This window comes from Mytilus edulis, chromosome 6 (assembly GCF_963676685.1).
Source record: "Mytilus edulis chromosome 6, xbMytEdul2.2, whole genome shotgun sequence".
Lineage (NCBI taxonomy): Eukaryota > Metazoa > Mollusca > Bivalvia > Mytilida > Mytilidae > Mytilus > Mytilus edulis.
This window is the reverse complement of record NC_092349.1, coordinates 12,594,140-12,616,137: the sequence shown is the minus strand read 5'-3', so window position 1 is coordinate 12,616,137 and position 21,998 is coordinate 12,594,140. Positions and strand designations below refer to the sequence as shown.

General features: G+C 31.9%; 1 protein-coding gene across 2 annotated transcripts in view; it reads left to right on the top strand.

Moving 5' to 3' along the window:
• LOC139527121 (nucleoporin 88-like) overlaps positions 1 to 21,998 on the top strand; it is a 32,537-nt gene that overhangs the window by 9,173 nt on the left and 1,366 nt on the right. Inside the window, exons 7-14 of one of the 2 annotated variants that reach the window (XM_071322395.1) lie at positions 3,562 to 3,666; positions 4,475 to 4,547; positions 6,551 to 6,655; positions 9,286 to 9,429; positions 10,308 to 10,430; positions 17,841 to 17,987; positions 19,177 to 19,303; positions 20,574 to 20,692. In XM_071322395.1, coding sequence (XP_071178496.1) covers positions 3,562 to 3,666; positions 4,475 to 4,547; positions 6,551 to 6,655; positions 9,286 to 9,429; positions 10,308 to 10,430; positions 17,841 to 17,987; positions 19,177 to 19,303; positions 20,574 to 20,692 — 943 coding nt within the window. The other variant, XM_071322394.1, reaches the window with a different exon arrangement.

Below are 21,998 nucleotides of genomic sequence, written 5' to 3'. Positions count from 1 at the left end.
GTGGACAAAAGATTATGATTAGTATTCATATCGCATATGTCATATTTATTGACATGACACGCTGCCAGTCATGTGGTATATACGCTTGATTTATTGTGGTCACCGTACAGTTATTTTATTGTAAGTGATATATATATATTTTTTGTCTTGATCGTAAATTATTAATTGAATATGTAATTTAATAACTAGTAAACAAAGTAACGCAATATTATCTAGATTGTAGAATGTTCCTGTTCTGATTTTAAGGTAGATTTGGAATTATCTTAAAGTATCTGTCATTATCACAAAAAAAGAAAATATACATTAAAATCTACTACTGGAATAATTTTAAGATTTTGATGGTTAGGCCAAATAAAATAATATGTGGGTAAATCTTTGATAAAAATAGGGTACATGTAGGTAGGTACCATTTTTTTCAAAATTTTTACAATTTTTGTTTACTTTGAGTCTATGAGAGAGAAATTCTGACTCTAACAGTGCTTATTGAAGAATGACAAAAAAAAACTTTAAAGTAGGCTATTTCTAAGCTTAAAATATAGGGTAGGTAGGGAAATAGGAAACACAGAAACAAATTTATTTGGCCTAATTAAAGGCAGATCATTGCCCTTGGGAGCTGTAAATCATATAGAAGTTTTCCATTGACTGGCTGTAAATTTCATGATAGATGGAGTTACCTCTCTTGAATAATTCATTCCAAGATAATTTTTAATGAATGTTTAAGGTCAAAAAATGTTTTATGACTTGTTATTTAACATAATCACCTTAAGAAGGGCTGATTGCTTTTTTATGTGTTGATCTATCTGTTTGTATCTATTTTATAATGACCTCTGTCTGATTTTTTCCCTAAATAAAATTGAGTATAATTTATAATTTGTGACTTGATTTGATTCACAACAAGTGATGCAAAAGGAATCACTGTGTAAATAGTATGGCAGATGTTATCACAGTCATAAGAAAAAAGAATGACCTTCTTTTACCAAAACACTCATACAAAAAGAAAGAAGTTGTGTTGTCATGGTGACAATGTGCCTACTTCATTAAAATCATTTGCTCCTGTTTTGGTTGGTAGAAAGCACTCGATACAAAATTTGTCTATTAGGATTTCAATAAAGGTTATTCAGATGATAGAAAATTCAAAGTTATTGCCTCTTTGACAAAATATATGCTGAGGTATGGAAGACATCTCTTAAAAACAGATTAACAATATGTGTATTACCATTGTATTTTTTCTAAACCATTTACAGTTTTTTCAAAGTAGTCAAAATCAACATTTTAAACATTCATAGATTCAGTAAAATAACATTTTCTAGACTTAATAAATATCCAATAAACTTTTGAAATTATTAGTAATATGATCATTGTCCAGTAATATTTTATTCTGACCAGTGTATTATGTATTTTGAACGAAATGGTCTCCATGACACATTTTTCTATTAAAACTCTTTCCAGAACCGTATCACGTAATTCCCCCTCCCCCTTTTTGTGTATACTTTAAAAGTATTTTAATTATATAAAAACGTTCACCTTGTCCTGATTTATAACGAGTTATTAATGATGTTATGATTCTAATGACAAAAGATGTTTTATTGTCACTTCTACATACATCTGGTAAGACAAAAGCTTGATGGCAAGGCGTAGGTATAACATGTCATTAGAAGTGTAAAACCTGTCAAAATTGAATCTCGTTTTCTTTAGAAAACAGTTGTTTAGACCGTTTTTTAACATTCTAGACACGTGTACTAGGTTTGTTTTAGAAGTGTTATATTAAATTTATTGTCAGTTTTTAACATTGTGGTAATTTGTGAAACTTATTAATTGATTTAAACTCTTGATTTAATCATTTGTGTGACATTAAAGCATGTCGAGGAAGACCTCAAACTCAGGTGTTGTTTACTCACACAGGTTGTCATGGTTATTTTGGAAGTGATTATTTTGACAAATATTTAACTGAGTTGAACTTGACCATCTGAAATATATACAAAATAAGGAACCATGTTGCAACATTCAGAGGGGAAATGTATGTTTTTGGCTTAATTCCCTGCAATGTGAAAAGCCGATTTTCAGATTTTCATTGAAATGACTTTTAATGAGCAAAAATGGCTGATGTTGTTTTACAGCACATTCAGAAATCTACATTCTCAAGATAATATTCCTTGCTTTTAAATTATCATTTAACACTATTCATTTGATGAATTTCACAAATTATAAGATTCTGCACTTTTTAGAAGCACAATGCCAAAAGGTTGAATCTGATTTTATAATATATAGATATAAGAAGATGTGGTATGCATGTCAATGAGACAACTCTCCATCCAGGTCACTATTGATAAAAGAAAAACAATCATAGGTCAAAGAGCAGTCTTCATCATGGAGCCTTGGCTCACACCGAACAGCAAGCTATAAAGAGCCCCAAAAAATAACTGAATACAAATTATTTCCCTTGTTGGAAGTATACTGGTATAAACATGATAAAAACCTGTTAGCTGCAGTGTAGAGCAAAGGTAAAAGATAAGAATAGACAATGTGTTACTTTTTTTTACAAACATTGGATTACGGTATATATTGTAAGGCAGAGGACCATTGATAACTTCTATATTTAGATATACAAAATAATATCTTTAAATTGACATGAATTAAAAACTTTTTAGCTTTTAGTTAAATTCACATTTAGCTTCATTGCAGCAAAGCATTTAATTTCTACTTTTTGAAAAGGGAAATAATCTACTCCAAATTATAATTTGATATTAAAATTCATGATTCCTTATCTAGCTTCTAAAATTGCCAAAATAATGCAATCCTCAAATACATTTTATGTCTCAATGTAGTTATTTTGAAGTTATAATGATGAAAAAATATGGACATTTGATGACTGTACCTTGACTTGTAATGGTTTACTTTTAGAAATTGTGACTTGGATGGAGAGTTGTCTCATTGGCAATCATACCAGATCTTCTGATATCTATTTGCGTACAGAAGTATTAGCTTTGCATGTCACTTTCACCCTACAAACGAATTGAAATGAAATGTTATGTACAATAGTTTTGCAATAAACTTGCCATATTTATAAAATTTTCATTGATGCAATGGTCAGAAAGTGTTTCTGCCAAGTCAGTGGAATGTCTAGCTGCATCTTCCATCGATAAAATATGATGCCCAGGATTATAGTCATGATAGTGCTGTAAGGGGCATTTAAAATCAATCAACCAATCCATTATTAGAAGATATCTTTATTAGAATAGATATCATGGTCATTTTACCTGATACGAATTTGAAAAATAAAAGTATCTTTTTTCTTCAATTTAAAGTTCTGCCACGTGTATCCTATTTCTATTAATCTAAATACCATTCATTAGTATTCCAGTAGAAAAGGGAACTATCAAATATAAGTATAGCAATAACTTATCTTCAAAGTCATATAGAAAGGTCATTTGATAGTTTGATTGAAAATTGAAAAATAGCCTTTCATTATTAAAATGTTTACTTGAAAGGTGTACTTATTAAAATTCAATAATTTTAACCACGAAATTGATGATAAATGAGAAAATTACGTTTGTTTTTCAGATGCGTTGGCTCCTGACAGATATCATTGTTTACATGCTGCTGGGGTCCACACTGTCGCTCTGCCGTGGATAGAGGAATACTATCAACAATATTTCCTGTCAGAAGGTATCAAAGGGTCAAACGCATAAGAATTCACTTCAAGAAATATTTATCCCTTATTAATCTTGTTTACAGTTAGGTTGCAAAACGAAGTGGATTTTGAGTTTGAAATGAAACTTATGTTTCATCTACTTGTATCTTTTATACAAGAATGTATTAATAAAAGAAAAGAAAGGATATTGGGTATACATGCATGATCTGTATATGCACAGCAAAAAACACAAAATTAAAGCAAAGCATAGATTTAGATCTTCCCATGCAGTAAGGTATCTTGCATTTAAGTCTGTGTCTGAATCTCACACTTCATTATCACATATAGCTTTACCATTGACAGATTTATCTTCTATAAAACTATTAAAAAGTAACAAAGATTTTATACGATTTTTACAGATGGCTTATATTTATACTTGTAAAAGATTAATAAAAAGAAAAATGGGGTTAGCAGGCAATTTTTTTTAAGGCATTCAATTTCAAATGGATGGAACCAAAGGATTTTCGAAAATCTGACAGAAATTCCAAAACATGACAAGCGAACATCCTCAATTTACTTTTAAAGTTCATCATATATATCTGTCTTTCTATAAATTTTACCTAAGTGGCTAAGTTGTCCTGCACAAAGTCCTAGATACATTGCCAATTTTTTTTTCAATACTTCTAATTTTAACATATCAGATAATGAATATAATAAATAGACACTGTTTCTTTACAAGAAGGCATTCTTTCATGGCGATCTCTTTGAAGGTTTACAGATTTTTCTGACCTTGACTGCATGTGCACAATTTTAAAGAGATGTTATATAATGTTTCTATTGTAGAGGATGCTGATGTGCCTGAGAATTTAGAATGTACAGTGGAACATTTAGTGTGTACAAAGCCTCTCCCATCTAGGTTTGTGAATTGTCTGTCTTATATTATACATGACTATTTGTTAAGGAATACAACATACTGAGAATTTAGAATGTACAGTGGAACATTTAGTGTGTACAAAGCCTCTCCCATCTAGGTTTGTTAATTGTCTGTCTTATATAATACATGACTATTTGTTAAGGAATACAACGTACTGAGAATTTAGAATGTACAGTGGAACATTTAGTGTGTACAAAGCCTCTCCCATCTAGGTTTGTTAATTGTCTGTCTTATATAATACATGACTATTTGTTAATGAATACAAAGTACTGAGAATTAAGAATGTACAGTGGAACATTTAGTGTGTACAAAGCCTCTCCCATCTAGGTTTGTTAATTGTCTGTCTTATATTATACATGACTATTTGTTAAGGAATACAAAGTACTGAGTATTTAGAATGTACAGTGGAACATTTAGTGTGTACAAAGCCTCTCCCATCTAGGTTTGTTAATTGTCTGTCTTATATTATACATGACTATTTGTTAAGGAATACAAAGTACTGAGTATTTAGAATGTACAGTGGAACATTTAGTGTGTACAAAGCCTCTCCCATCTAGGTTTGTTAATTGTCTGTCTTATATTATACATGACTATTTGTTAAGGAATACAAAGTACTGAGTATTTAGAATGTACAGTGGAACATTTAGTGTGTACAAAGCCTCTCCCATCTAGGGGATTGTTAATGATCAATGATGTCATCAAATTTTCTACTTAATTTTGTGTAAAACATATTTTAACTAAAAAAATACCATATGTGAACATGTCACTGCTCATTATATTAGATAATTTGCATATGGTCATATGTGAAACTTTGGTCTTTATTAAAATAAATACATCAAGAAAAGTTTTAAAAAATCATTAAAAAAAACTTTTTGTATAGTTAGTTACATGGGATTTAGTCCAGTCAAACTAAGTTTGATCCTCAAACTAATTGCAACAGAAAATGTTTAAGTTCTTATCTATAGCATTAAGCCCCAGATATACACAGTAAAAAGTCCCATAAAATCTAACATCAGGAAAACTCAAAATCAGCATTTTTCATTTCTTATGGAAATTTACATTGGAAAGGAAGATAACTCCACAAAAATTAGGGTTTTTTTTGTCAGTTTTTGGTTGATTTTCTTAAAATTCATGTAAAGTATGATACTTTGATGGGGTTATAAGTTTGTATTTGACTATATTTTATAATTATTCTGCTCATGAAATGTACAAAATCAAAGTGTTATGCGTATTTTTAATTTTTGTTGCACATTTTTTCATTAAAAAAATTCCAAATTTATGGCATTGTGACCATTTTGAAAAAATAATGCGAAAATTTGGTTTTGTTTATATTTGAAAATTATATTTGTTCAGCATCTACCATGTATAAAGAAACTTTAAACCACTAAAAGAGGAATGTATGCTCAATTAGTTTTATTAAATTTGAGATTCTTTACCTTGACATGCTGAAAAATCTAATAAATGGTCATCTAATGAATTATGAAATCTAGGTTGTAGCTTGATAAAAGATATGAAAACACCTTTGGAGTTGTTTGGTATACTATCAAGACGACTACCATATCAAGAATTAATCCATTTTGTTGGATAGAAGTGGTAAAGTTATAATTTTGTATCAAACTTTATTAATATTTCTGCCTTTTTGCAAATCTCCATAGGAATTTTAAAATCGTGATTTTTTAGTTTTCCTCAAGTTTCCTAAAAAATGTTCTGTAGAAATAACTTCAAGGTTAGGGTCAATTTTATGCTAGATTGACTAGACTAATAAGTTGTAAAATATGGACAGCCATTCAACAACAAAAATTAACAAAAGACCTCAAATGGTCAATATACCTCTTTCAAACCGGATATTTGTAGACTATAATATAGATACTAAAACAAGATCATTATTTTTCTATGTTCTACAATGGATATCTTACTATTAAAAACTTGCTCATGAATTTGAATATTTTTGACACTTATAGTATGACTTTTATTCTCAATTGCAGTCCCCCAGCACCAGTAATAGGACTAGCTGTTGTAAAGGAGTGGCAGAAAGGATCAGCCTTGTTAACATTGACCAGTGATATAGAGTTCATATCATTTCCTCTTAGGTAAGTTCCCCTATAGCCCCCAGCACCAGTAATAGGACTAGCTGTTGTAAAGGAGTGGCAGAAAGGATCAGCCTTGTTAACATTGACCAGTGATATAGAGTTCATATCACTTCCTCTTAGGTAAGTTCCCCTATAGCCCCCAGCACCAGTAATAGGACTAGCTGTTGTAAAGGAGTGGCAGAAAGGATCAGCCTTGTTAACATTGACCAGTGATATAGAGTTCATATCACTTCCTCTTAGGTAAGTTCCCCTATAGCCCCCAGCACCAGTAATAGGACTAGCTGTTGTAAAGGAGTGGCAGAAAGGATCAGCCTTGTTAACATTGACCAGTGATATAGAGTTTATATCACTTCCTCTTAGGTAAGTTCCCCTATAGCCCCCAGCACCAGTAATAGGACTAGCTGTTGTAAAGGAGTGGCAGAAAGGATCAGCCTTGTTAACATTGACCAGTGATATAGAGTTTATATCACTTCCTCTTAGGTAAGTTCCCCTATAGCCCCCAGCACCAGTAATAGGACTAGCTGTTGTAAAGGAGTGGCAGAAAGGATCAGCATTGTTAACATTGACCAGTGATATAGAGTTTATATCACTTCCTCTTAGGTAAGTTCCCCTACAGCCCCCAGCACCAGTAATAGGACTAGCTGTTGTAAAGGAGTGGCAGAAAGGATCAGCCTTGTTAACATTGACCAGTGATATAGAGTTCATATCACTTCCTCTTAGGTAAGTTCCCCTATAGCCCCCAGCACCAGTAATAGGACTAGCTGTTGTAAAGGAGTGGCAGAAAGGATCAGCCTTGTTAAAACATTGACCAGTGATATAGAGTTTATATCACTTCCTCTTAGGTAAGTTCCCCTATAGCCCCCAGCACCAGTAATAGGACTAGCTGTTGTAAAGGAGTGGCAGAAAGGATCAGCCTTGTTAACATTGACCAGTGATATAGAGTTTATATCACTTCCTCTTAGGTAAGTTCCCCTATAGCCCCCAGCACCAGTAATAGGACTAGCTATTGTAAAGGAGTGGCAGAAAGGATCAGCATTGTTAACATTGACCAGTGATATAGAGTTTATATCACTTCCTCTTAGGTAAGTTCCCCTACAGCCCCCAGCACCAGTAATAGGACTAGCTGTTGTAAAGGAGTGGCAGAAAGGATCAGCCTTGTTAACATTGACCAGTGATATAGAGTTCATATCACTTCCTCTTAGGTAAGTTCCCCTATAGCCCCCAGCACCAGTAATAGGACTAGCTGTTGTAAAGGAGTGGCAGAAAGGATCAGCCTTGTTAAAACATTGACCAGTGATATAGAGTTTATATCACTTCCTCTTAGGTAAGTTCCCCTATAGCCCCCAGCACCAGTAATAGGACTAGCTGTTGTAAAGGAGTGGCAGAAAGGATCAGCCTTGTTAACATTGACCAGTGATATAGAGTTTATATCACTTCCTCTTAGGTAAGTTCCCCTATAGCCCCCAGCACCAGTAATAGGACTAGCTGTTGTAAAGGAGTGGCAGAAAGGATCAGCCTTGTTAACATTGACCAGTGATATAGAGTTTATATCACTTCCTCTTAGGTAAGTTCCCATATAGCCCCCAGCACCAGTAATAGGACTAGCTGTTGTAAAGGAGTGGCAGAAAGGATCAGCCTTGTTAACATTGACCAGTGATATAGAGTTTATATCATTTCCTCTTAGGTAAGTTCCCCTATAGCCCCCAGCACCAGTAATAGGACTAGCTGTTGTAAAGGAGTGGCAGAAAGGATCAGCCTTGTTAACATTGACCAGTGATATAGAGTTTATATCACTTCCTCTTAGGTAAGTTCCCCTATAGCCCCCAGCACCAGTAATAGGACTAGCTGTTGTAAAGGAGTGGCAGAAAGGATCAGCCTTGTTAACATTGACCAGTGATATAGAGTTCATATCACTTCCTCTTAGGTAAGTTCCCCTATAGCCCCCAGCACCAGTAATAGGACTAGCTGTTGTAAAGGAGTGGCAGAAAGGATCAGCCTTGTTAACATTGACCAGTGATATAGATTTTATATCACTTTTTTTTAGGTAAGATCTCCCTGAAGTACCACAAAAGGTAGATTTTTGTATCAGTTTTTCAGTTGTAGTGGTATGACTCCTCTAACAAATGTCTTCTGTTTGATAGTACAGGAGGTATAAAACAAACAGTAACATCTTTTTCAATTGGGAAGATAGATATGAGGCTTCAAATATAGAAAATTTGACATCCTTTGCATGTTAAATTACTCCTGTAACATCTCATGTGTGTTACAAGTAAAAATGTATTCTATCCAAAATATCAGTATTTTCTAGTGACAGTTTAAAATTATGAAATACAAGTACAAGTAGTTAATTTGTTCAATTCCTTCTTTTGTGATAACAACATAGACACTTAAAATGTTATCTCCATATGAAAAGAGTTATCTTTCTTTCAATAACTGCAAATTCAGAATTTTTGCCACGATTTTTATTATTACAAAAATTCCGTTTAGGAAGATTTTGCAAAAAACATACTGACATTTTAAAATTTATACAGTAGTATTTCTATGCCCAAATTCCTGTTGTTCAAAAATTGCAAAAATAAATGCATGCAACACAATGTTTATTTTTACAGTTACTTATATTCTATCCACAGGTCCAGAATGGTAACGTATACCACATCTAGTTTGCAGACACCAACAGGGACAATTAGATCTCCATTACGTAAATTACCCAGGGAGCCATTTGATCAATATATAGCCAAGGTGTTACAAAAGAACTTCACTAATCCCTTGTTAAAGTAAGTTGTCACAACATTTTTGTCACCTTTCATCATTAATTAGTATAAATCAAAAAGATGTGGTACAATTGGCAATAAGACAACTCTTTACCAGAGACTTATTAATGTAGAAGTTAGTAACTATACAGCTCTTCAACAATGAGCAAAAAACAATACTGCTTTAAACGACCTTGAGACGACAAATGTAAAACAATTCAAATGAAAAAACTGCCTGATTTATGTACACAACAATAAACGAAAAATGAATATGATATACAGCAACAAAGGTCAACCACTGAATAACAGGCTCCTGACTTTGAGACAAGCACACACATAAAGCAGCAGTGTGGGTGCAATATCTTCCCCTAACCTGGGACAGTGTTGTAACAGCATATCACAAAAACAAGCTAGACAATCATTTTAATACCTTAGCTCATCAAAGCAAATACATCTAACACATCACAAAGGACAGAAAGTACAGATCTGCAGTACTCACAGTTACTGACCGCTAGTTCAAAGCTAATAACTACTAAAATAAAGATCACATATCTAAGACTAAAATATCAATCAGTACACATCCAATATCCAATGGATTTAGTGTATTCTTATTAGTCTAAAAACTTCATAAACAGTCAGAGAAAAACATGACCTTGTGCAATGCTGTAATATACTTTTCAACAGATTGTAGAACAGTGAACCTATTAATAAATTTAGTAAGTATGCATGAACTTCACATTTTAAATATTGCTAAAAAAAGAAATCCTGTTCTTGCTTTATGTTTTATTCTTTGAAAAAGAAATTAAATGGACACATCCATAATTACAATTTACCTGAGAAAAATAATTACAATTTATATTGTCTATTTATTGAGATTACATTTTAATAACATATATTTTAAGGTCAGGTAAAAAAACTGAAATGACCCAACAAGAATGTTATCAGTTGTTGGGTCGTACAACACAAGTGTTTAGAGAGGAATATCTTCAGAAACAAGATCTAGCTCAACAAGCTATACAGAAAAGGTAGGGTCCTAAATCTTGACCTTGAAGAAACACAGGTGTTCAAAGAGGAGTAATTTTATTGGGATACGATTGCTGTCAAGCAATCTGTAGACTTTTACCATTGACCCTATGACACACTCCCTCACGTCATTCGTTTTATTCTAAACATTCGGCAACATCTCAGATTCTTATGATTGTCTTGCTTTAAAAGGTAAAAACAAGCAAAACAATTGAACATAAACAACTTTCCTGTAATGTTTCACTCATAATCTTCATGTGTGATATTTTCCTTGACTTATATGCGTGTTTTTAACAATACGGAAAATCAGAATTAAACAGTATTTATATTTAGTGTTTTTATAAATTTAGAAACACGTCAGAGGGAATTCCCAAATTTTGATAACTTGCGAGAGTTCTCTGAAAGCCGATCGATAATTCTATTTCTGTCACAAGAACTGAAGTGGAGTATTTCTATATTTTACCGTTATGAAACTGATATTTGATACTGTACTCTCTTAAAGAAATGGAGAACCATTCATCATATCATTTGATAAACGTTCTTGTTCCAAATCGCAAGTCGCGGTTTGTTTATGTATTAATGTCCATGCGTGGTCTCACTAATTAGAGACAAAAAGAATTGTAGAGACAAAAAGCGTCGAGAAGCGACAAGAAGAATAATATTAGCAACAAGAAACTATTTAGCGACAAGAAAACATTTTTTTATTTATATTACTTATTCGAAATAAATATTAAAAAAATGTGCAAAAGAAAACAATTTCAACGACAGGAAAATTAATTTTGATAGGGGGAAAAATGAAACTTGTAAATCTAATTCAGTTGCTACATTTATTTACATGATATTTTATAAGGTATCACAGGAAGAATATTTTGTCTTTTTATTTGTTTTTAAAACCATTTTTGTACAATATATAATTAACTTGCAAAATGCATTATTTGTGCATAATTGTCCAGAAAATACATACACAAATTGTGAAATACAAATTAAGAACTGAAATCAAACAAGAGGAAAACAGAATTAAAATGTGAATATTTTATTTAGTGTATTGTCTCATTTAACGATATTTATCATGTTTATGCATATAGATTGAAGATTAAAGGAAACTGATGACAATCTTGAGATTTCAACAGGTGTTCACTATTCGGTACAATAATTTTATATTCTGGTGCGTGTAATTGATGAAGGTGTTAATGGATGTTATTGTTGCAATAAAACAAAGGACATGCACCTAGTTAATCTCATTTGTTGCTCTTAATTGTGTATTACCTTAGAGTGAAGCCACAGCTAATGTTGGTCCTATCAGGAAAAAATAATTGTACAGTTAGGAAGGAAATAATATTTCATGTTTTTGTTTTATTAAATCCTTCAAAAGGAAGGTGACAAATCTTTGTTTTTATTTTCATTTTATAGCGTTTACATTTCCTTTGCTCTTACACATGTTTAATTTCTACATCTATCAATATGATAATAAAAAGTACACAATCTCTTCATCGAATTTTTTTTATTTCTTCATCTTTCAATATAATCCTAAAAAATATTTTAATGTATGTGATAACAAAATGTATTCTTGTCGCTAAATACCTTCTTGTTGCTTTTTGTCACTTATTATTTTTCTTCTTGTCGCTTCTTGACGCTTTTTGTCGCTAATTAGTGAGACCCCACATGCGTGTAGTTTTCCTGATTTCAAGGGGTATCAGATTGAGTGATTCCCCGCTTTATTGATTAATTTGAAACTCATGGGATTCTTTCTATGTCTGTCTGCATATGGAGGGCTATTGTTGTTGCATAATTGTAAATCACATGCATGATTTAAATTAAAATAAATGTTTCATCGTAAAATTACCTATAACACCCCTTCAGCAGAAATGGAATCTTCCATGTTATCGTTTCGAGTTGTCTCCCTTTTCGAAGTATTCGTCAAGAAGAATTAACTCGTTAATGCCGGTAAACGTCGTATTATATGAAGAAAGATCTCAATGTAAACAGAGGAGTGTGTACGGAAAGGAGTCATGCCCTCTGACCCAAAGAAACTTCAATAATTAAAGAGTAAGAAATGGGGTTCCTAACTGGTCCGCCGTTCTATATATAGCTTCGCACCAAAGGTCAGTGTAGCGATAAGTGAACACAATAGGGGTCCAGTTTAGGGTTCCTCCTAGAATTACGGAAGCAAGTTAACTCGTACCACGGCATTGGAACCAAAAAAGTTAACTTGTACTACTGGGAAGTCGTAACATTCAGAAAAATATATAAAAAATATGATGTTTTATGGGTTTCTGTTTGTAAACTTAATAGAAATAAAGTTGAATTACTTGAATTTTACACAGGAGTTAAATGAAAACTTAGACAAAAATAAAGAATGTTTTAAAGCATTAATGTTTTAACTGATCTTTCAAACTAGAACATATGCGGATCCAGCCCCACCCCCTTTTTTTGTGGAAAAAATTTGGTTGATAATAAAGGGAATCATTGAAGCATGACTGGAGCGGGCCCCCTCTTAGGTCAGTCAGCGGGCTCCCCCTTAGGAAAAGTTCTGGATCCGCCACTGTAGAACTTAATCCAGATGAAAGTTAAAACATTGCTTTAACTGTACCTTATTAAAATTGAACATGTTGAATATGTATATATCCAATTTAAGTTAATTAAAGCTGTAATCCATGATCACAAATTGAATGCTATGTTTACAATTGTTGAAAGCCATGTGCTTTTTTTGCGGGGAAAATGCGGACCCCCTTAACAGGAATCAGTTAAATTTCATTGTTACATTTATTTATAGACAGTAAAAATAATTTTGGCAATCATTTTGACTAACTGCTAAGATTTAATTATTCATGAAAAATTTTCTTCGGGTGAAACTGTATATACCTTAATTATATACATCTGCCACAGAATGTTCTATCCAATATACAAGGAACATAAGCTACAAATTGGTCATTGTACTTTCAAATTATATACATTTTACAGACTTAAGAGGTATTGGGTGACAGTAAAGTATATCATGTATATTCATCATTTAACACCATTTGAATGCATTTAAATAAGTTGGTACGAGTTAGCAATGGTACGAGTTTGCATTGGTACAAGGTTTTTTTTAATGGTACGAGTTTACAATGGTACAGGATAACTATAATTCGATAAAACACAATAAGTACATGGCTCATACACTTGTAACGGGGATTGGCTATTCTTTAAGTTGAGTGACTGTTCAGATTGTTACATTTTGCATGTGCAGTTGAATTAGTTTAGAGAATAATACTATCCAGCTGTACCAGGGTTACCGGCCAAAAATGCTTGAGACTCGCGCATGTTCATGCTTTTTCTGCAACAGTATTCTTGGATCTATTTCTTTCCTCTTTGATCTTTTGAATTTTGGCCAAATCTCATGCATTTGTTTAATGAAAATTTGGCAGAACTGCTATACATGTGTCAATGAAAACTATGGCAATCGTATCCCTCAGAGCATTCTGCTCTTTGATTATAGCTATTTATTTGTTATAATTCTGTGATATCAACCATGGCTAGTAATTTTGCATTTACATCAATCTAAAAATATTTTCTGGTAGTGATTTTGAAATAAATTAAATAACATTATAGATAAAAATTTAAGAACCAGCATTGTTTTTTCCAGTGTCTATAATTTGTTGTATTTATTATGTTCTAGTGTAATAAATTGTGTATCTAAAATGAATAAGAACACAAAAATATAAAAATTAGGAAATCAATTTGAAGAATAATTCCAGAGCTAAATCGATTGACCTTTATTTAAATAATGACATAAAGTCGTATATAAGTTTATCATAAAAAGTACTCCTAGTTCCCATGAAATATCTTGACCGATTGGTTATAGGAATGCAGTCTTAACGACAGATTAAACACCTTATCAATAGTATTGGCTGACAATATTGGATATAAACCGTCACTTAGTGTCAATTGGTCAATCATAAACTGACCATTATGGCCGGATTGCACCTACTATTGTAACAAAAATAGGACAGTGTCCACGTCTGCGACTCTTTACAATAACATTAATGTCTGTTTGTTATTGTTTGGAAAATCATTAAATTACATTGTTGCTTATCAAATAAATAAACAAATCTCCATTTTAGACCTTTTTATCATACATGTCTAAATTGTTTGTACAAAAAATATATATATATACTATTTTTTAGAGTTGAATAGAGTTTATACGTTCCAAAAAATACAGCTTAAATAATTTTCCAAAGATCGAACTTTTTTGAAATTTTTTTTTTTTTTTTTTACAGCAAATACTGTAAATTCAGAAATTATTGCAAGTTTTTATAATGGTGAATACTGTGACAGAGTTATAATTGCATCTTTTTTATTTTCATAAATCACACTAATTTAAACTTGCATTTTGAAATCTTTTCTATATGACTTGAACAGGATATTTCTCAACATTGCAAAAAATTAAAATTGCATATTAGTCTGAAACGACAAATCCCATATAAGTCTTAAATGAAAAAATCACAATAATAAATGCATGCAATGATTTTTAAATTTACAGCTAATATGTATAAAGATAAAGAGATGGTGTTTGATTGTCAATGAGAAAACTATCCAACTGAGTTCCTTTGAAGCAGATTTATGCCACTATAGGTCAATGTACAACCCCTTAACAATGAGCAAAAAAATACTATTATAAATCAGCTGTATAAAGTACTGACGTGACATAATGTGAAACAATTTAAACAAAGAAAACCTATGATTGTTAAGGGTCAAAGGTTGAAAGAAAATGAAAATACGAATAATTTAATTTTACTTCTGACTAATAGGACTTTTTAAAAAATTGAATGCTAATTAAAAGTAAATATGTTAATAGTGTTGAAGAATTTCTCGCCTCTTTTGACACATAGATTATGATGATGTTTATCATTATATTTTATTATGCAATAATGTGAACCGGATTTAACTAGTCTCCTCCTCCTAGAGATCTCAGACTGTTTTCTGAGGGTCTAAAACAACATGACAATCATTTCAATAAATGACCAAAGTTTGATTGACAGGGTTTAGGGGAGGAGCCATGTTTAATTTGACATGTTATATTCTATAATTGTACTTCATTGATTTGGAATAAATTAATTGATCAATGACCAAAGTTTGATTGACAGGAGTTGGGGGAGGAGCCATGTATAATTGACATGTCATATTCTATACATGTACTTTATTGATTTGGACATTTGTGTAATTGATTAATAGGGTTAAGGGAGGGGCCATTTATAAGTGACATGTTATATTCTGTACATGTATTTAATTGATTTGGACGGCTGTTTAATTGATTCATAGGGTTATTAAGTATTATTTATGCAAGGAATGTATGTGTAGTTTGATTTGTGTCCTAACATGTAAGGTTTGAAAAGTAATAAGATATTTTAGGCTCACTATGACAAGTTGTGTGGTCATGCAATAACATGCTTCTAGAAATACATGTAAGAGTTCTTTTATTAAGCAGTGTTGCCAACTTTGAGAACTTAAGTTAAACAAACAAGTGTGTGTGTATTTGGAAAAGGAGAAATGTCATGTACATGTTTAGAAATTTATTAACATTGTTTATAGACCTTTTGATTTAAGTGTTTGTTGCGGTTTTCCAATCTTCCAAAACTGAATCATTGGAACTTCTTGTGCAATTTATTAAGTTGATATTCTTGCTTCATATTTTTGAAATAATGAACCTGAATTATGACTTATTGTTTTTCTGTGTATACAGTGTCAAATAATTTATTGTTGAGCCTGCAACTTTTGTTGCAGAAAGCTCGACATAGGGATGGTGATCTGCCGGCGGCAGTGTTAGCGAACTTCTTAAAAGCTATATATTTTAGAAGTTGGAAGACCTGGATGCTTCATATTTTGTATATAGATGCCTCATGTTACGAAGTTTCCGTCAATCACATGTCCATTGTCCTTGACCTCATTTTCAAGTTTCAGTGACTACTTGATTTTTTTGTAATGTTGAATTCTCTCTTACTATAAGTAATAGGATAATTATATTTGGTATGTGCGTACCTTGTAATGTCCTCATACCCGCCAGACAGTTTTCACTTGACCTCAAGCTCATTTCATGGATCAGTGAACAAAGTTAAGTTTTGGTGGTCAAATCCATATCTCAGATACTATAAGCAATAGGTCTAGTATATTTAGTGTATGAAAGGACTGTAAGGTGTACATGTCCAACTAGCAGATGTCATCTGACCTTGACCTCATATTCATGGTTCAGTGGTTATAGTTAAGTTTTTGTGTTTTGGTCTGTTTTTCTCATACTTTATGTAATAGGTCAACTATATTTGTTGTATGGAAGCATTGTTAGCTGTACATGTCTAGCAGGCAGATGTTATCTGACCTTGACCTCATTGTCATGGTTCAGTGGTCAAAGTTAAGTTTTTGAGCTTTGGTCTTTTTATCTAATCTACATTTGGTTTATGTAAATATTTTATGATCTATATGTCAGTCATGCAGGTTTTATTTGACCTTGACATGGTTTTCACAGTTCATTGCTGAGTGTTAAGTTTTTGTGTTTTTGTCTATATTTTCTTAAACTATAAGCAATAGGTCAACTATATTTGTTGTATGGAAGCATTGTTAGCTGTACATGTCTGCCTGGCATGGTTTATCTGACCTTGACCTCATTTTCATGGTTCATTGATCAATGTTTAATTTTCTTGGTTAATGTTAAGTTTATGTGACAGTCTTGATAAAGCTTTATATTTAGAAGTATCAATATAACATAAATGATTAGTAAAGAAGGCGAGACATTTCAGCATGTGCACTCTTGTTACTATCAAAAATTGATGCAGTGAATTAACTAGAACTTCAAACAACTACATAACAGAAACATCTTTTAAAATTGAAAATGAGGCACCTGTCAATTCCAATTCCAATATTACTAAGCCAAAATATTTTGAAGCACAATGTGAATCTATCTGCATTTTCATAGATTATACCATTACATTTTTTTTTATCATTTCTACAAATACATCTCCAAATTGATATGGTTGTCATTAAATCTTGCTCTCCAGCTACCTAAAAAAATTGCCATTACAGTATTGATAGATAATGTTTGAATAATGTCCAGTGGCAAGTATAACTTGCATGTTCAGGACGAGAACAATTAAACAATGAATACAATAGGAATGGTGATACTGTAAGGGTGAGCAGGGATGCAATTGCCAATAAGCAACACAGAGACTGACATGTAATTTCAGGACCTAAAAAAGGAGTTCCAGACAATATTTTGATAGGCATTGTCTTACCTTTAAATTTGAGTGATTTGTTTTATGTGTTTCTATTTAGAGTGTGGCATGTAATTTTAAAAACAAAATAATGAATTCCAGGCAATATTTGGTCTGCACTTTTCTCATCTTAAAATTTGAGTGATTTGTTATATTGGTTTCTATTTTTAGAGTAAGGATATTAACAAATCTGAAGGAGACCCAGTCCAATGATTTGGATTACCTGTCTCAGTTAAAGGCAGACATGCATGACCGAGCAGGAGAACTGGGTGTCAAGTGTGACGAGTGCCAAGATAAAAATGATGAGATTCTGAAAAGGTACTTATTAAAAAAGGAAATATATTATTGCAAAAAAAAAATATTACTTCCTTAATTGGAATAAAATACCATATCACTAAATTTTATACACTCAAGCATTGTTGTCAACTGTTTAAAGTACACCACTGTCATATGCTATATTTAAGGTAAATTTAGAAATTTGAAGATGCTTTTATTATTGCAAAAATTTGTAACAGGATAGATTTCATAAAAATTCCAAACACACATAGATGTGGTGTGAGTGCCAATGAGCCAACTCTCCATCCAAATAACAATTTATAAAAGTAAACCATTATAGGTCAATGTACAGCCTTCAACGCAAAGCCTTGGCTCACACCAAATAACAAGCTATTAAGGGCCCTAAAATTAATGGTGTAAAACCATTCAAACGGGAAAAAACAAAAGTCTAATCAATATAAAAAATGTCAAAAACACATATAAATTACATAAACAAATGACAACTACTTAACATCAGAGATGTCTGTATTCCTGCCACAAATTTCACTACGTCAGTCCTTTATGCAAATAGCTTTCTTCTACAAAATCTGCATAATACTTGTTTCTGGTTTAGTTTATTGTATCAGTGGTCAAGATTATGCTCTTGGTAACGATTGTGACAAAAAAAAAGTTCCATTTTCATTTTCTAATCTCTCTCTAAAAGCAGGGATGCTAACAAAATTTTTTCAATACTTAAATTGATAAATTACCAATAGCATCAATAAATTGTACAATATATCTCCTAGATTTTAAAATGAAACTTGGGTGTGTCCTATAACATGTATGATGGAATCTCTTGTAAGAATATCCATCATGTCCACGGCTTTCACCTTTAAAAATTAGGAGTAGCATACATTACCCATACAATCAGTGATAATACTTATCAATAGTGAGACAAAAAGATATCAGTCATTGCTATCTGATAAAATTGAGAATGGAAATGGGGAATGTGCCAAAGAGACAACAACCCAACCATAGAGCAGACAACAGCAGAAGGTCACCAACAGGTCGTCAATGCAACGAGAAATTCTCGCACCCGGAGGCATCCTTCAGCTGGCCCCTGAACCTGTTTGAGAAATAAATGGAATATAAAATATGTCATTGACTGTTTAAACTGCTGCATTTATATGTTAAGGTAAAAATTGATAAAAGAAAAAAACAGATGTGCATAGAGAATTTTCTTTTTTAACAGAATAGAAAGTATAATGAGAAAGTTACAAGCCAGACTTCCAGTTCTTTCTGAGGCTGAGAGGACCATGAAGAGGGAATTGGAAACAATGCATGATAAATTAGAAAGTTATAAAACTAATTTACAGCAGGTATGAATTACATGTAGAAATAGAACTTTGTTTGAAAGCATTATTAAAGGGAGTTCAGCTTGCACAGTAATTATCTAGTAGATAAATGCAAAACTTTCTGATGATTGGTTTATCCTTTTAAGGTGGTTCCCAATACTTTGACTAAAATTAATTTGGGTCGTTTAAATTTCATGAAATTTGGACAAAATGTTTACTTTGACCCTTTGACAAAAATGTAAAAATTTGAACCAACCACTTTATCAGAAAAATTTCGTTGGTTATATAGCAGTTTGACAAACAGTAATTTTGATCATTGAGAAGCTTAATGTTTTCTTAACAATACAACGTGATTAAAATGTTTAGCTGATTTTACAGAGTTATCTCCCTGTAGTGTTAGGTACCCACCTTAAGGAAATTTTAAATTGCATTTTCTTGGCAAAAACCTTTAGTGAGCATGCTGATTGGATGAAATTGATTAAAATTAATAAAGGTTTTATGTCCAATTTTAATCATTTTTTGAAAACATGAATATAATATGAATCTTTAAAACTTCTAGCCTTGCCGCGTTGGATTTTTAATTTACTTTCTTAAAAGAGTAAAGACTTGCAGGATGATACTACACATGGATATATTTTTTTTATTGGTAACTGATAAGCCTCTTGATACTTATTAATGTTGGTTATTAGCAGAAAAATCTTATAATTGATACAAACTTTATGTTTGATGTCTTAAAATGTCGTTAATATTACATGAAAAAAAAAGGAGTAAAATCACAAAAATACTAAACTCCAAGGAAAATTCAAAATGGAAAGTCCCTAATCAAAGGATAAAACACATCAAATGAATGGACAACAACTGTCATATTCCTGACTTGGCACAGGCATTTTCAAACGCAGAAAATGGTGGATTGAACCTGGTTTTTTTAACGCTAATCCTCTCACTTTTATGAAAGTAGCAGTTATATTCCAGTTGCAATTTTTTTATAAATATTTCTGGTATAATGAACAAATCAATTATCAGGAATTATTTATAATAATTTATTTTATAGAAGAAATATTAGCCAGAAGAAAAGTTAAATTTTAACCGAAGTAATTTACCATAGTTAAAACATGCCTCTACGAAAAGTTTAATGCATACTGTTTTGTTTAAACAGGGCCCCAGATACCTTCAACTGAATGAAAAAGTTGTGTTATATCAAAACTTCTTCAGATTGGAAGGAATAGCATTAAGGTGTATGAATGAAGACTCAATCACAATACATATCTTTCATCTTATTGTTGCTTTCTTTCAGCTTGAAATAAAACAGAAATATCAGAAGAGACAGATCGATAACCAGAAGAATAATTCTGTGTCAAGTCCTGTGTTAAAAGATACCCAGCTCAAACAGATTAAAGACACCATGAGAAAAGAGTAGGTGTTTGGTATTTTTGAGAAAAACTTGTTTAGTCAGCCTAAATTATACTGAAACTTTTGATACTTGTATGAGTCATAACTCTACATAACATGACATTTTTTTTGGTTAATGTAAATTTTGTAAAGTCAATTGCCAATTAGAGCTTTTACCATTATTTTACATCGATTGGCCTCAGAACACAATTATTCTCTCCCTTGGCTACAATGCATTTTTTGTTTAAAGTCAAGTTGAATTATAAAATTTGCACCGTTTCAAACACGAAATAAATTTAACTGCTTATAGACCATTATTATTCTAATTAAATATGCTTGTCACAGGACAATTCATTAGTGCTTTTTCTTTCGAGAGCCCTATTAACATCCTAATGGTAGGATTTGAATCTTGAATAAATGACAAAGGCTAATTTTTACCCTACTTTCATTTTGTCCAAATCACTACTTTCAATTTCAACAATATTTTTTGTCCACATGTTTTTCAATATATATGCAACTGATAGGACCACTTAAATAGTAAACATTTTAAAGATAACAGTAGACAGATTACTTAGGAAGAAATACCCCATATAATAATTTGGAACTATGTTCCTAGACCACGAACAAAGGGAATTAATTGTGGTCTGAGGCCTATTGTCTGTTAAATAACTTCATATTGTCCTCTTGTTAGAAGCCAGTTTGCAATTTGATCCTAATTGTATGGGAAACTGTATAAGGTCCTTATTAAAAACAAACAATTCAGGTTTTAAATTGAATTAAGTACTGTTAATATTATGTTTGATGTGAGATAATCAAGTTTTTAAAGGTAACCTATGGTCAATAGGTCATAAATTCAGGGTTTCAGCTAGGATTTTGAGGGCTTTAGTCACTTTTGCTCGAGATAAAAAAATCAACATTATTTTTGATAATAGCAAGGGGTCTAGGATGTATATTATACTAGCTATACATATATGCCTAAATCCTTCAAAGACTAGGATCTTTGAAGACTTTAGGATTGCTAATGTAGGCATTGGCAATATTGCATGAATTGACTGATGTAATGCTAAAATATGAAGATAAAAACAGGGATCTGGTAATATGGTTCACAATTTCACTTCAGATATTTTCAGGTGACTCCCTCGATCAACAAAAGTGGGGTGCATCTATTTTTTTAAATCACAGCACAAATGAAGTTGTAACGACTTTTTCACTTCACAATCATTAATATCCATGAAAATATGTTTGAATATGTTTAAATCGATATTTGGTATTAATTTCTTTAAAGTTGGATACAAGGATCTGAATGTATATTTATTGGGATGATTCTAAT